Below are 12,724 nucleotides of genomic sequence, written 5' to 3'. Positions count from 1 at the left end.
TTGCAGCACGCTGGATACATGTAATGCACAACACTCAAATTATAGGATTTGTCTGTGTGACAAACTGTGGCCTGTTGGGCGAAATTAAATAATTGATTTACGGTATTCAGCATACTGAGCATTCTTATAACTTCCTTGCAAGCTCTATCATCATGTGCGTCCATTGCAGCACGCTGGATACATGTAATGCACAACACTCAAATTATAGGATTTGTCTGTGTGACAAACTGTGGCCTGTTGGGCGAAATTAAATAATTGATTTACGGTATTCAGCATACTGAGCATTCTTATAACTTCCTTGCAAGCTCTATCATCATGTGCGTCCATTGCAGCACGCTGGATACATGTAATGCACAACACTCAAATTATAGGATTTGTCGAAAACATGACATGTCCTTTCTAAAACACCTCTTGAAAACTTCTGAAGAGAACCTGCTGATACCACCAAGAGTACATAACCCCAAGGGGTGCAACTGCCTGCACAACCTCTATGCTGTGCTGCGACGGCAGAACTTCACATCACGTGACATGGTTCAAAAGGTTATGCTGGCAAACAGTGCAAAGTGACCACAAGAGAGTTGTACCCAAAGCTGGGCTGCGTACAACCCAGTATCTATCATGCACAGAGTGCACGGGTTCATCACGTGATGTGAAGTTCTGCCGTCGCAGACCCCATGCATAGCTGGAGTTGCACACTCTTGGGATTATGTACTCTTGATACCACCCTATTAGCAAGAGTAGATAAACAAGAGTGTGCAACTCCGGATCTCTCCTGCATAATCTGCAGATACCCTCGCCCACGGCGGAATATTTTGTTGACGTCACCTTTTTTCAGAAGAACGCGCATTTTGCCGTAGAGCAGTGTGAGAGCACGTGCTGGGCACCGATCTTGTAGTGTAAAGCCGGCCAAGAGCACGAGGGAAAACTTTCCGAAAGACTCGCAGCGCGTGCGTCGTCAAAAAGATTACGTCAACAAAAAATTCCGCCGTGGGCCTACCCATCCGCGAGTTGCACCCTCTTGTTTATCTACTCTTGCTATTAGGGCCCGGTCACACATGCACTCGAAAGTAGCGTATACACTGAAGCGAGGTCGCAGGAGCGAAAAATGGCATGGCAACGGCGAAAAGCGGAACTTCCGCTTCAGCGGAAACTCCAATCCGCTTCCTCCAAAATTTTCGAAGCGAGACTGTCGCTTCTGCGGATTCGCTTCAGCGGAAAACACCACGGTCTGCTGTATATGGACTTGCTACGAGTAATTTGTATGCGTATGATGTCCATGCAACAAAAATGCGTGCAAGATATTCATTGACCTCGTCTATTCTCCGTACCGTATGCACCACAGTCCACTTTACTCTCATTTTCCGCCAAAGTAGAAGTTTGTCCTGTTTGTATGTGTGACCATACACACGTGGTTTCGCTGGAGCGACACCAGGCTCGCTGCCGCCGAACCTCATCGCCGAAGCGAATCCCAGTGCATGTGTGACCGGGCCCTTAGTTACTTTTTTGATGGAACCCCCAAGAGTGCAATACACGCATGCCCTGCTGACGGACAGAATTCATTTCACGCTCATGAATCCCAATGGCAATGGTCCGCAGTCGCGATGAGCGAGTGGCGCACGCGTGCTCCTCATGATCTGCTGCCGGCCAGTCACGGTCACACCAGCTGCCCAAGTAGTGAAACTACAGCAACACATTCACGGTCGCCACTCTGGTGAAGAGAAATGTCAGTACAGCTATAGGTTTATAGAAAAGAAAAAAGGACCAAGGGCCTACAAGCTACGCTATACTGTCCACTAACACCACCAGTTACTAAACAATCAGCTCATGCGATGTTAGTGGACATTTATATAGCGTGACTTGTAGTTCCTTGGTCCTTTTTCTGACCTGTAAATAATTTATCCTTGCCTCTCCATCCGAGTCAATGTGAAGATTAGGGGTATTAATAACCCTTAAACATGAAAAGAAAAATAGGTTGCCAAAGCTAGCACATGATCCAGCATGCGCAGCAGGGAAAGAGAATGCATCATCAAAAGGTTTGCGTAGCTCCACATATTCACATACAGGTCCCCGTAACAGAGAGGAAAGCAGCACAGCCATGATCCGGGATACGGATAGCGGGGGTAGGCAACATCAATAATAAAAAAGAGAAAATATAAAATGTGAGAGAGAGAGAGAGAGAGAGAGAGAGAGAGAGAGAGAGAGAAAGAGAGAGAGAGAGAGAGAGAGAGAGAGAGAGAGAGAGAGAGAAGAAAGTAGCAACTTGCTACAAACACACAATGGCTCCTATGGTAGATTGGAAAACAGGTTGAAAAACCATCAAGTCGAGCAGAGACGGGTAGAACTGGTCATCTTCTAAGTAAATAGTTCAACTAGACTAAAAGGACTGACTGACCTGCAGTAGTACGTACCTTGGCACCTAACACTTACATCAGTAGTACAGCAATGACAGCAGTGACGGCGCAGTGCTGGCTCAACACGTGACGTTCATGAACGACGATCGTGTATCATGTCTGAACGCATGCATAGCACGCCAATTTGCGCGACGGCCGCGTATCGTGTCTAAACATGCACACACAGCACACTGACAATGCGGTGAGGAGCGTCGCTCGCTTGCCTGGGACCGTGCAGCTGTGCATGGCGCAACGTGATGCAAAAAGAACTGCGTGCAGGTAGCGGGCAATGTCGAGCGGTAGCCCGGAAGTCACTCAAGAGAACGGAGTCTGCAAGGTAATCTTGTCTGGGAACATGTTGCCGTGCAGGGCAGTGTTCACGGATGGACGCTAGCAGAGTGTACACGTCCGCAACTGTCCTCTGCACGGCTCGACCAAGCACGAGAAGGGAGACGCGATAGGTGTTGCAAAGAGTCAACACTCACGTGAACCACACACAGCAGAACTACACGCATGACGGTGACCAAACACGTCCAAGAAGAGGTATTCCGCGCCCCGTTCATCGTGTTCCCTTAGTCGCTGGCGGCACTTTCGGCTGCTGCGGCGGCAGTGGCCTCACGGACCATCCTGCTCAACTCCCCGGATAACGCGTCCAGCTGTTGCCGACGTGCACTCAGGGCATGCGTGCCCTCGGCCATAGAGGACTGGCCAGTCACAAACTCCTGTGCCACGCTGAACGCGGCATCGCGAGATGCCAGGCTGTCCGAGCTCGCTCCAAGTGCAGGCACCTGCTCTTGTTGTAAAGGGCTTGTGTGCATGCTTGATGCTGCGCAAAAACAGTACATCAGATCCACCAGAACTGTCAGCGCATGCAGCTTCAAGAAAAGGAGGGAAAGTATTAATATGGTCAGAGAATTGCTCGTGACAAGCAAGGTCCCGTGTTTGCGTCCCGATGGGGTCGGCATTTTTTCTCTTTTCAGGCAGTTCACTTCCCCGACCGATCCATTGAATGTTGACGCTACTGGTCCGTGTTTGGGGTGAGCAGGTCAAGGTCACGTTCCTGATCGTGAGTTACACAGACATGAATACCGTAGAATTCCCCAATCTAGGGTTGAACGTACATCGTTTCGGAGTACTCTGTGACTCTGTGTCAGCCCCCTGGATGCTATGTCATGTCCAGCGTACAGCTCCTGTACAGACCACAGTCGGGGGGGGGGGGGGGGGGGGGGGGGGCTTCTACTCATTCAGCTACCCCGACGGCCTTCAAAACACGGACACAAGCGGGAGTTCAGGTGATGTGTCGCTCTCGTGTTACTGTCGAATGGCATACTGTACTGTATAGCCTGTAATTTTAGGCGTACAGTAGTAAGATTTCGATGCCAGGGACCTGGTGGGTTTCATGTGTCATGTAGAAGTAGGTGACCAGCAATCCCACACACACACACACACATGCACTGCATGCTGTCGCACCTTTTTAGGTGTAATCTAAATTTAGGGGCCTGGTCTCTCCAAGCATCGACGGGATATTTTCGACCAGCCGACGGCAATGAAATGGCACCCGCGGGTTTCGGCGTACTGACCTAGAACCTCATGGGGTCTTACATGTATACAGGGAATAAAGCGAAATGACTAAAACAGCGAATATCAATATTTGATTTGCTGGCGTGGACGACGTATAGATGCATGACTTTACTACTTGAATAATTGGGACAGCTTCAAATTTTTTCCACAGATTGTGTCTTTTGTTGGCCACTACGGTACTATACTGCAGACGGTACGTTGATATGGCTGTGCACAAAAATACGTGACGACTCGCTGACTAGTCGACTACTACTAGTACCATGCGCAATTATGCACATGCAGTACAGCTGGGCTGGGGTTTTCTTTTTCGTATCATCATCAAACAAAAATAAGCGTGAATGCTTACCTGCATAACGCTGGAGCAAATCAACAGGGGGCGCTGAAGAGGATTGCGCCATGCTGGCAACATCTTCCAGCATTTCGGCAACAGACGGCCAACTACTAGTATCCTCAACGCAGCTTGTCATTGCCAGGCACGATTCACAAACAGCAAATAATTGCCAGGCACGATTCACAAACAGCAAATAATAATACTTAATAGAAAATGATAACAAGTGAAACTCCCAATCTGACATTTCGAGCAAGGGACTCGATCGCCGGATCGGATCATCCTGAGCAAGCTACAGCCTAGTAGTACAGGTAGCTAGCCGTTGACCAGGTTGACTCGCTACATAGAATGCTAGATCCCTGATGTCATACATAAGTTAGTTCATAAGAATCATAACCCCATGTTGTACAATACATGTACATGATCTACCAAGCAAGGCTTCTGTATAATTATATGTACATGATGTAATAAAACATTTTTTTGTAGCGCGGCGTTGGGCCGTTGACTCCGGCGTTGAGGTCGGCCGGCGCTGCACCGAGATCCTTTCCTCGTACGAATCTAAACATTCGAAAATTTCAGAGGCGCAGAGAAGACGAAGGAGAAAAGCGCCAACCATGGCCAACCAGGACGAAACTCCAACCGTTCTGGCCCGTAGAGGCTATTCGTCTTTGACATCTTCTACTTTCGAAGAAGCCCATTTACTGGGCGGATGTTTGGCCTCCCCCTTTTGCCACCTGTTTATCACGGAAAATGATGGTAGATCTCCGTGCTCCCCTCCTGCTCCTCTACGTTGTGTCATGCTGTTTGGCAAATGAACAACTTAGTGGCTGTAAGAAAGCTATCTCGGATGATGACCTGACAAACAGAGTGACGAAGAAAGCTGGCCTGCAGTCCGTGGAAGATTTGATCACAAGATCCAAAGCTCTGAAGCCGGGTGACCCATGTTCCTCTTTCACTTTCCCCAACTTCAACATCAACGTCAAAGAATTTGAACATCATGCCAGGTTGGTGGCGAGAAATGGCCAGATCATGTCTGATCTGCTTAGCAGTATCCCGTCGAGCACTGTTGGAAATTTCAAGCCAGTCACTGGGAGGAACGCTCTAGCCGATTTGCTGAATGGGACGTGTGCGACAGAAGCAAACCCCTACGACGGGGGAAATCCGGCACTCGGTAGCCTTACTTTATCCACTCTGGTGTCCAGCAAGGAGTTGTTTGCGGCTGGATCGTGTATGGGTCATCAGACAGGTGGTCTTGCTGTCTGCCAATATCGGTTCAGGACTGGAACGAAGGTGGAGAACACAGCCCTCGACTTTGGCCGATTTCCTGTGGTGGGAGAGAAGTGGTTCACGATTCCCCAAGAGAACCTTGAGGCAGTGAACCGTACGTGGGTTGAAACAGGATCACTACATGGCTCACCAATTCCTGCTTCTGTGGAAAAAACCACTCTGGGCTCTCGTTCCACCAGTCGAGTAGCTGTAGGCTACTCCGAGAGGTTGTGGACGAATCCATACTATGACTGCTTCCTTGGTTTCATTTGGATGATCACGTATTCAACGCCTATATTTCATGTAACAGATAACAACCAACTGCAGTATGCTGGCATGACAGCAGTTGATATCAACCTTTCGGATATTGACGTTGATGAATGCTCACCCAATGCTAATGACCGACACTCAGCCTTCGATGCATTCCGTAACACTCACCTTTGCGAGCCCATGTCGACAGCGTGCAAGCACATCCCTGACCTGGGCTTTTCGTTCGGCTCCTACAAGTGCCAGTGTCGCAAAGGATTCTACCGTCAGGACGCTACTGGTGGCGCCTTGAAAACCTCTGAGCAGTTCTACACTGGCACGGACATCGAGGCGGCCACCGCTGTGCTGCGCAACGGAACAGCATGCGGCTGCGACAACCCAGAGCAGTGTGCGGCGGACACGCGGGTCATTCGGGCCCTGCTCGAGGACCGGTTCTCGTGCAAACGCTGCCCCGAGGGCTGCGACGAGTGCGTGACTGGGCACGAGGTGTGCACCGTCGAGAACGACGCCGGCCTGGTGGCCGGCTTGTCGGCCGTCAACATTCTCGCCATCATCCTCTTCATTGTCCTCGTCGTGATTGTCGTCATGCACCGGGAAACGCGCATCGTCCGATCGGCCAGCTGGCCATTCCTGATCACCACGCTGCTTGGAGCCATATTTGCACTGGCCGGCATCATGCTAGGAGCGTTTGCCGGCGGCTTCGTCGACATCAAGGTGTCCAAAATCGGATGTTCAATCTCAGTGTGGCTGGCGTATCTCGGCTTTGCTCTGACCTACGGCAGTATCCTGGTTAAGACCTGGCGGCTGCATCAGATCTTCTCCACGCGTCGTTTCCGTGGCAAGGGACGCAACCGTCTGAGCAACACTGACCTGGCCTACATGCTGGCGGGCATTGTCTTCGCGTTCGTCGTGCTGCTTCTCTTCTGGACCATCGGCATCCCGCCGGAGCCGCAAGGGTTCGAAACTTCCTCCAAGCTCAAGTACCAGCTGTGTTCGCGGTCATTCGTCGACGACGTCATGGAAGCCATCACTCTCCTGTTCCTGTGCCCCGTGGTGTACTTGAGCTTCCAGCTACGCAACATCACCGACGATTTCTCCGAGACGAAGGAGATCCACCTGTCCATCTACATCTATCTAGTGGTCAAGATCATCACTCTGGTCACCACGCACCTGTTTGCGCTGACGCCGGACCTCAACTACCTGCTCAACGTGCTCGGCGTGCACTTCTCCTTCACGCTGCTCATCGTCATCTTCTTCATCCGAAAGGTGATCAAGCTGGCAGCGGGACGCGGCGACGAACAGATCGCCAGCGCTTTCATTCTGAACAAGAAGAAGACCTCTGGTAGCGGCACCAAGGCCATGTCTGTCATATCGCTGGATGACGCGCATCGCCGCATGAGCACGGGTTCGCTGGAGGGCGGCAACGGCCTGGCGTCCGCCAGTCGCAAGAGCGTCGGCAACATCTCGCTGATCGAGACCGTGACGGTGAACTACCTGCCGCCGGTCAACGAGGAGGACAAGACCGGCAGTGGTCTGGGAGCACCCGTTGTGCTGACCATGCTGACGCCACTTCCTAACGATGGCGGCATGTCCGGTGTAGAGAGCGGCCTGAGTATTGCAGTGCCCGCGAGCAAAGCTGTCAGCCTCTCCACACTTGACTCCTGTGTCTCTTCCGAAATGAACAACACGGTCACCGTCGATCTCAGCAGCGACGCCGAGAACCACAAAGCGACCGTATAGGGTCTGTAATCGTCGGCCTCTTCTGCCCGCCCGTAAGACTTTATGTCCGTTGCCTTGTCCATACGGAACACATGCTGACGTGTCTGTCTGTTGCATCACCATGCCAGCTTGCAGCATTTGCCAACGTCCTCTTAGTGAGCGATCACACATTTCCACCTTGTTTGACAGTGCTTCCTGACAACTGGCTACCGGTCCTTCGACTTGATATCTTTGCTGTCTATGTTTGGTAGCTGATGATCCCTAACAAATTCAAATATATTTAGAACTGGCTTGTCTTCATGTCCGTATAGCTGATTACCGGAGTTGTCTTTTTCTAAACTTCTTTTCTTTGTCGGTAGATCCAACGAGTCTGTCTCATTCTTTCTTCTTTTTTCACTATTGGAGCGTTCCTCCACCTGCTTTCTCTCTCTCTCTCTCTCTCTCTCTCTCTCTCTCTCTCTCTCTCTCTCTCTCTCTCTCTCTCTCTCTCTCTCTCTCTCTCTCTGTTCTGGAGTTGTGTGGGCAATTCCTACGAATTAAACTCTGTCGACACAAGTGTCTTTTTAGGTGGCATTAATTTTTTTACCAAGGCTTGCTTACCTGATGTAACAGATATGTTTCACACGTACACATATTTGTAGCTGTAGCATCGACGGAATATTTTCCCTCCCCTGACTTCCCCACGCTGTTCCATTGCATTCATTTGCGAAATTTCGAATAGTTCACACTGCTTTCTTACGGGGGGGGGGGGGGGGGCATTGCATCACCTCATCTTGCCTGTCGTCATTGCAGGCTTGCTTTTTAAAACATTCTCATCTCCAGCAATTTGTTAGGCGGATATCTTTCTTATTTCACCACCCTGCATCATAGCTTTATCTCCCATCCGGACCTGTGTCTGATTGCGGTATATAAATTTACCTTGGTGCTTTCCTTACTTCCTTCCTCGTGTGTCTTTCCCATTTGATGTCTACTGACATTCTCATTCATCAAAGTCGCAGCGCTGATGAGACCTCTAGAATCACATGCATAGCATAGCATATGTAGCGACGACAACAGACCTTCTCATAGTGACCAGTCTTGTCATGCATGCTGTGGACAACTATCGTCTGCTGGCAGACTGCTCTGCCACTTGAAGCTCAATGTGATCAGATTGCTGCCGGAAATTGTTTGGTGATGTCCATTGCCTGCATGAGTATGATGCAGTGCAGAGAGTATATCATGTTGGGGTCCGGCCGCCCGGTTTGTGTCAACCACAAGGAATATTAAATTATCTATTGTTGTTTGTTGCTGTTGTGTATCACTCCATCCATGCTAGAACTCCAACGCTCTCATCTGAATGTGCCCATCTTTTATTTTAAAGGAATGTGTCATTCAGATTAGTCCACCGCCTCGACAAATGAAAACTGCAAAAGAGGGAGATACGTGTACACAGACTTGCTTTTTAGGGATTAAAGTTTGAACACATGCTTGGGCTTGTCCTGTAATGGAATTGCATGACTTGCAGTTCATTATAAAGTAATCAATCTTCTCCTTCGATCTTGTTCAAATAATTCTCTAAATGTACTGATGTTTTGACATCATAGTTTTTCGAAAGATTCAAATAATTTAGTTATCATATGTTGACTCGCTTTGAATCGCTGATCAGAGCATGATCATGTGATCTGATCATGCTGTGCGCCATTTTTGCTATGGTTCTTTGATGCGCGCGAGGGCATGAACCTCGCGGCATCAGGCTGGCTTTTGTGGATCTTTTTACTCTCCTTTTAGACTAATTCCTGTAAACAAGCCGTATTTGGGGTCTTGAGTGTGTGGTCGTGAGGGATCGAGGGAGCCTACAGACGGAATTGGTAGTGCTCTAGGGTCCGACCTAAAGAAGAAAGGAATTCGATTACAGTCCTGATAAATCTATTATTGACTTCATACCGGTGCTACATGTCCAGTCAACTTCGCTAATAACGACTGCGGATATAACGACAATTCGCGAATAACGACAGAATTTCCATGCCCAGAGCAAAGTCCCATCCCACTGTAATACATATAATGAGACTTCGGGTATAACGACACTTCGCGAATAAGGACACCTTTTCGATGCCCCGCCGAGTGTCGTTATAAGCGAAGTAGACTGTAGGTCAACATAGGAATGAAACCTCCTGAAAGACCTTGGCTACGCCTCGGCCTTTTACTCGGCTTTTCTTTCCTATGTTGACCTGAAAGCAATCAATTAGATACGTGTTGCCAAGAGTACGTAACTCTTGGTGTTGCTCTGCACTGCAGTTCTCGCCAGAGAAATCCGAGTGGTGCTTGTGATGCTAGTGCTGCGCTGCCATCGGCGCTACTATGATCTCTACATGGATTATATTCATGAGGTCGGATTTCTCTCACCAGGACTGTATTAAAAGAAAGCTGTGAACGGCACCATTCGGCTGTTCAATAATTCAACAATCTCTCCTCCTCTTCTTCTCCGTGCGCTCTCAGCCGACTGCCCTTAGTAGCCACTACACACAACAACAATTCTGTCCCTCCAGGAATTCGCGATTCCACGGATGCAACAAATTTCGCGATTTTGGCCCAAACCCGCGATTTTCAGCAAAATCCGCGATTTCCCGCGTTTTTTGTTGTTTTCTGCACTATATCTCACATGTTTCATGCACTTTTCACACAGTGCTTTCCATGATCCTGTAGGTTATTTGCACAGTATGACTAGTACTACTCCGGAGCAGATATACGATGCAACAAATTTCGTGATTTGGCCCAAATCCGCAATTTTCTGCAAATAATTCCGCGAATTCCTGGCAAGTTCTGCATCATTCCGCACTTTTCGTCGCATTTTTTGTTGTTTTCTGCCGCAATTTCTTGCGCAAGTTTTCGAGAGTTTTTTCCGCAAATTCCTGCAGGGACAGACAATTCAACGAATGGGTTACAGCCCTTACGGGTACTTCAAGTACCGGTGTTGTTACTGATGAATAGGCATGTAGTAGTTAGAATAAAAAAAGTGATTGCTGTAAATCTGCTCAAGCCTATGCACACTAATCCACTGTGGGGGTGAGCTAGACGAGTGCGGATCACCCGGGCATAAGCCTTGCAAAGCACTACCCATACCATGTACCAGGGGTGTCGGAAGGTAATTTAGCCAATTAGGGCCGGTGGTACGGTCAGCCATCGGAGACACACTTTACTTTATAATTTGGGAGGGGGGGGGGGGGACTCCGCAGAAAGTTTTCGAATTTCGGGTCCCAAATCAGTGAATTTATTGATTCACAGAAAGAGTGGTACATGGTACGCGACCAATACCGTACTGACCGGCATGATACCATGGTCAACCGGCAGTCTTCCATGAAGATGCTCGCCGCTAATTACCAGGGAGTTTCTTGGAAAGGTTCATGCTTCGGACGAAGTTGCAACTTTTGCCGCTTCATTTCTGCAAAACGCGAGAGTCTGCGGACTGTGGACGTGGTCATTTCCGCAACGGAATTTGCGGAATTCACGCTGTCGGTCGTGGAATCTGAGTTTTTGCCATTGATAGGGATAATTACTGTCAACAGAAAGTGGATACCGGTCTAGCTAATGGATAAGAGAAAAATGCCGAGGAATTTCTGTCGGCGTTTTTCCAAAGGAAACATGTCTTTCACAATTTCTTTCAGCCTGCTTAAGTTGCTTTTGATTGTTTGGGAAGATATCGCGACTGATTCGCCGTACTCCTCTGCGATGTGTAGGGTCCATCGGATTCTGCCGGCAGAAAAATTGGCAGAATCCGGGACTTTTTCTGGTAAGTTTCATGCATGTATGGTATGTGGATGAAGAAATGGAGCAGAAATCGAGGAATTGCCCGCCATAAGGTTTGTATGGTTCTGCCAATTTCACTGCTTTTCGAGCAGAATCTGCCACCTTTTCGAGCAGAATCCGCCGGACCCTAGCGATGTGTGTGTTTCTGGTCTTCGTTTTGGTATCTTTGTACATGTATCAGAGAATGCAATGAATGAACTCGCTTGAAACTTTGAAAAAAGTCGTGGTCAGGGCCAGGGGCTTTCCTGAAAATCATGATCAAGACAAGACTACTGAGTACTTTTTATACATGTACATGATCCAGGCAGGCACAGTGGGTTGGTCAAAGACCATGATTGAGATACGAGAGGTACTGTACCTGGTTCAAGTTCTGCCTGGGAGCGGTTTTTCCAGCCGTGCTGCTACCCACAGTCAACTGGGAACTTGTGACCAGGTACAAGGGGTACATGGATGCAGCTAATGGGGTCGTTTTCGGCACTTGTGCCAGTGGTTGTGAGACTTATCCACTCACCCCCACCGTTAGGCGCTGCATCTGCCGCTAGGGTTATCGGGTGTAGCGGCCGTCGTGAGTTCCCTTCGGGAACGGACACGATAATGTATTTTTTTTTTACATGATGATTGTACTCACAAGCAATAGTTCTGTACAATAGTATGTGTACACTTACAGTCCATTTCAAAACTATAGACGCGTACCTACAGTGCATTTCAAAACTATAGACGCGTACATTGGCAAAAACCGTTATGCCAGCATCTATACCACATAAAATCTGTGATCACTTTGTGCATAAATTTTTCCAAATTGGGCGTCTGTTATCCAATCCTTTAGAAACTATAATGAGAGTAATTGTGGAGCGATCCTGAGCAATATTCCGAAAACTATTCTCAAAAAGTTCCAGCCAAATTTGAAATATTTCAAAAACACTGCGCGTCTATAGTTTTGAAATGGACTGTAGGGCATGTTCGATTGGTAGGATCGGGATCCGGATCCACTGGATTCGCACCCTTTCGATTGGTCGAATCCGGATCCTTCGGATTTGGATCCGGTCAACCCTCCTCGGGGAGCAGGGTTGACCGGATCCAACGGATCCAAATGTGACCTTTGTGCGTATATGTGGCGGGTAAAAATCATTTTTGTACACATTGTGGTACGCACACGTACACGTGGATGGAGATAGAGCTTGTTGACTTTTTGTACGACGCACGCGATGAGTACGACGTTCACCCTTTTGGGTGCCTTGTGAGCGCCATTTTCAACATGGCAACAGTCAAGGTCCAAAATAAAGTGTTCAGTTGAATCTGAAGGATCCGAGGGATCTGAGATCTGGATCCCGATCTCGATCCTTACCAATCGAACATGCCCTTCTTGTAGTCGAGTCTTTGGACTCTTGGT

The 12,724-nt window shown here is 48.7% G+C and overlaps 1 protein-coding gene and 1 long non-coding RNA gene across 2 annotated transcripts; one reads left to right on the top strand and one right to left on the bottom strand.

Moving 5' to 3' along the window:
• Window positions 1–1,924: 1,924 nt before the first annotated feature.
• On the bottom strand, window positions 1,925–4,640 carry LOC135819897 (uncharacterized). The gene is made up of 2 exons (XR_010554002.1): window positions 4,318–4,640; window positions 1,925–3,216 (listed from the first exon to the last, which is right to left on the bottom strand). It is a non-coding gene; the product is annotated as an uncharacterized LOC135819897 (long non-coding RNA).
• Window positions 4,641–4,919: 279 nt separating this feature from the next.
• Window positions 4,920–9,215, top strand: LOC135819896 (uncharacterized). Its single transcript, XM_065333197.1, has one exon. It carries the CDS (start codon window positions 5,050–5,052, stop codon window positions 7,570–7,572), a length of 2,523 nt encoding a protein of 840 aa, XP_065189269.1. The 5' UTR covers window positions 4,920–5,049; the 3' UTR covers window positions 7,573–9,215.
• Window positions 9,216–12,724: the final 3,509 nt, after the last annotated feature.

Source organism: Sycon ciliatum, chromosome 6 (genome assembly GCF_964019385.1).
Source record: "Sycon ciliatum chromosome 6, ocSycCili1.1, whole genome shotgun sequence".
NCBI classification, from domain to species: domain Eukaryota; kingdom Metazoa; phylum Porifera; class Calcarea; order Leucosolenida; family Sycettidae; genus Sycon; species Sycon ciliatum.
The sequence above is the reverse complement of the archived record's forward strand: the minus strand, read 5'-3'. Positions and strand labels throughout refer to the sequence as shown.

Coding starts and splice junctions, on each gene's coding strand:
- LOC135819896 (XM_065333197.1), top strand. CDS start 5,050: ATGATGGTAGATCTCCGTGCTCCCCTCCTGCTCCTCTACGTTGTGTCA.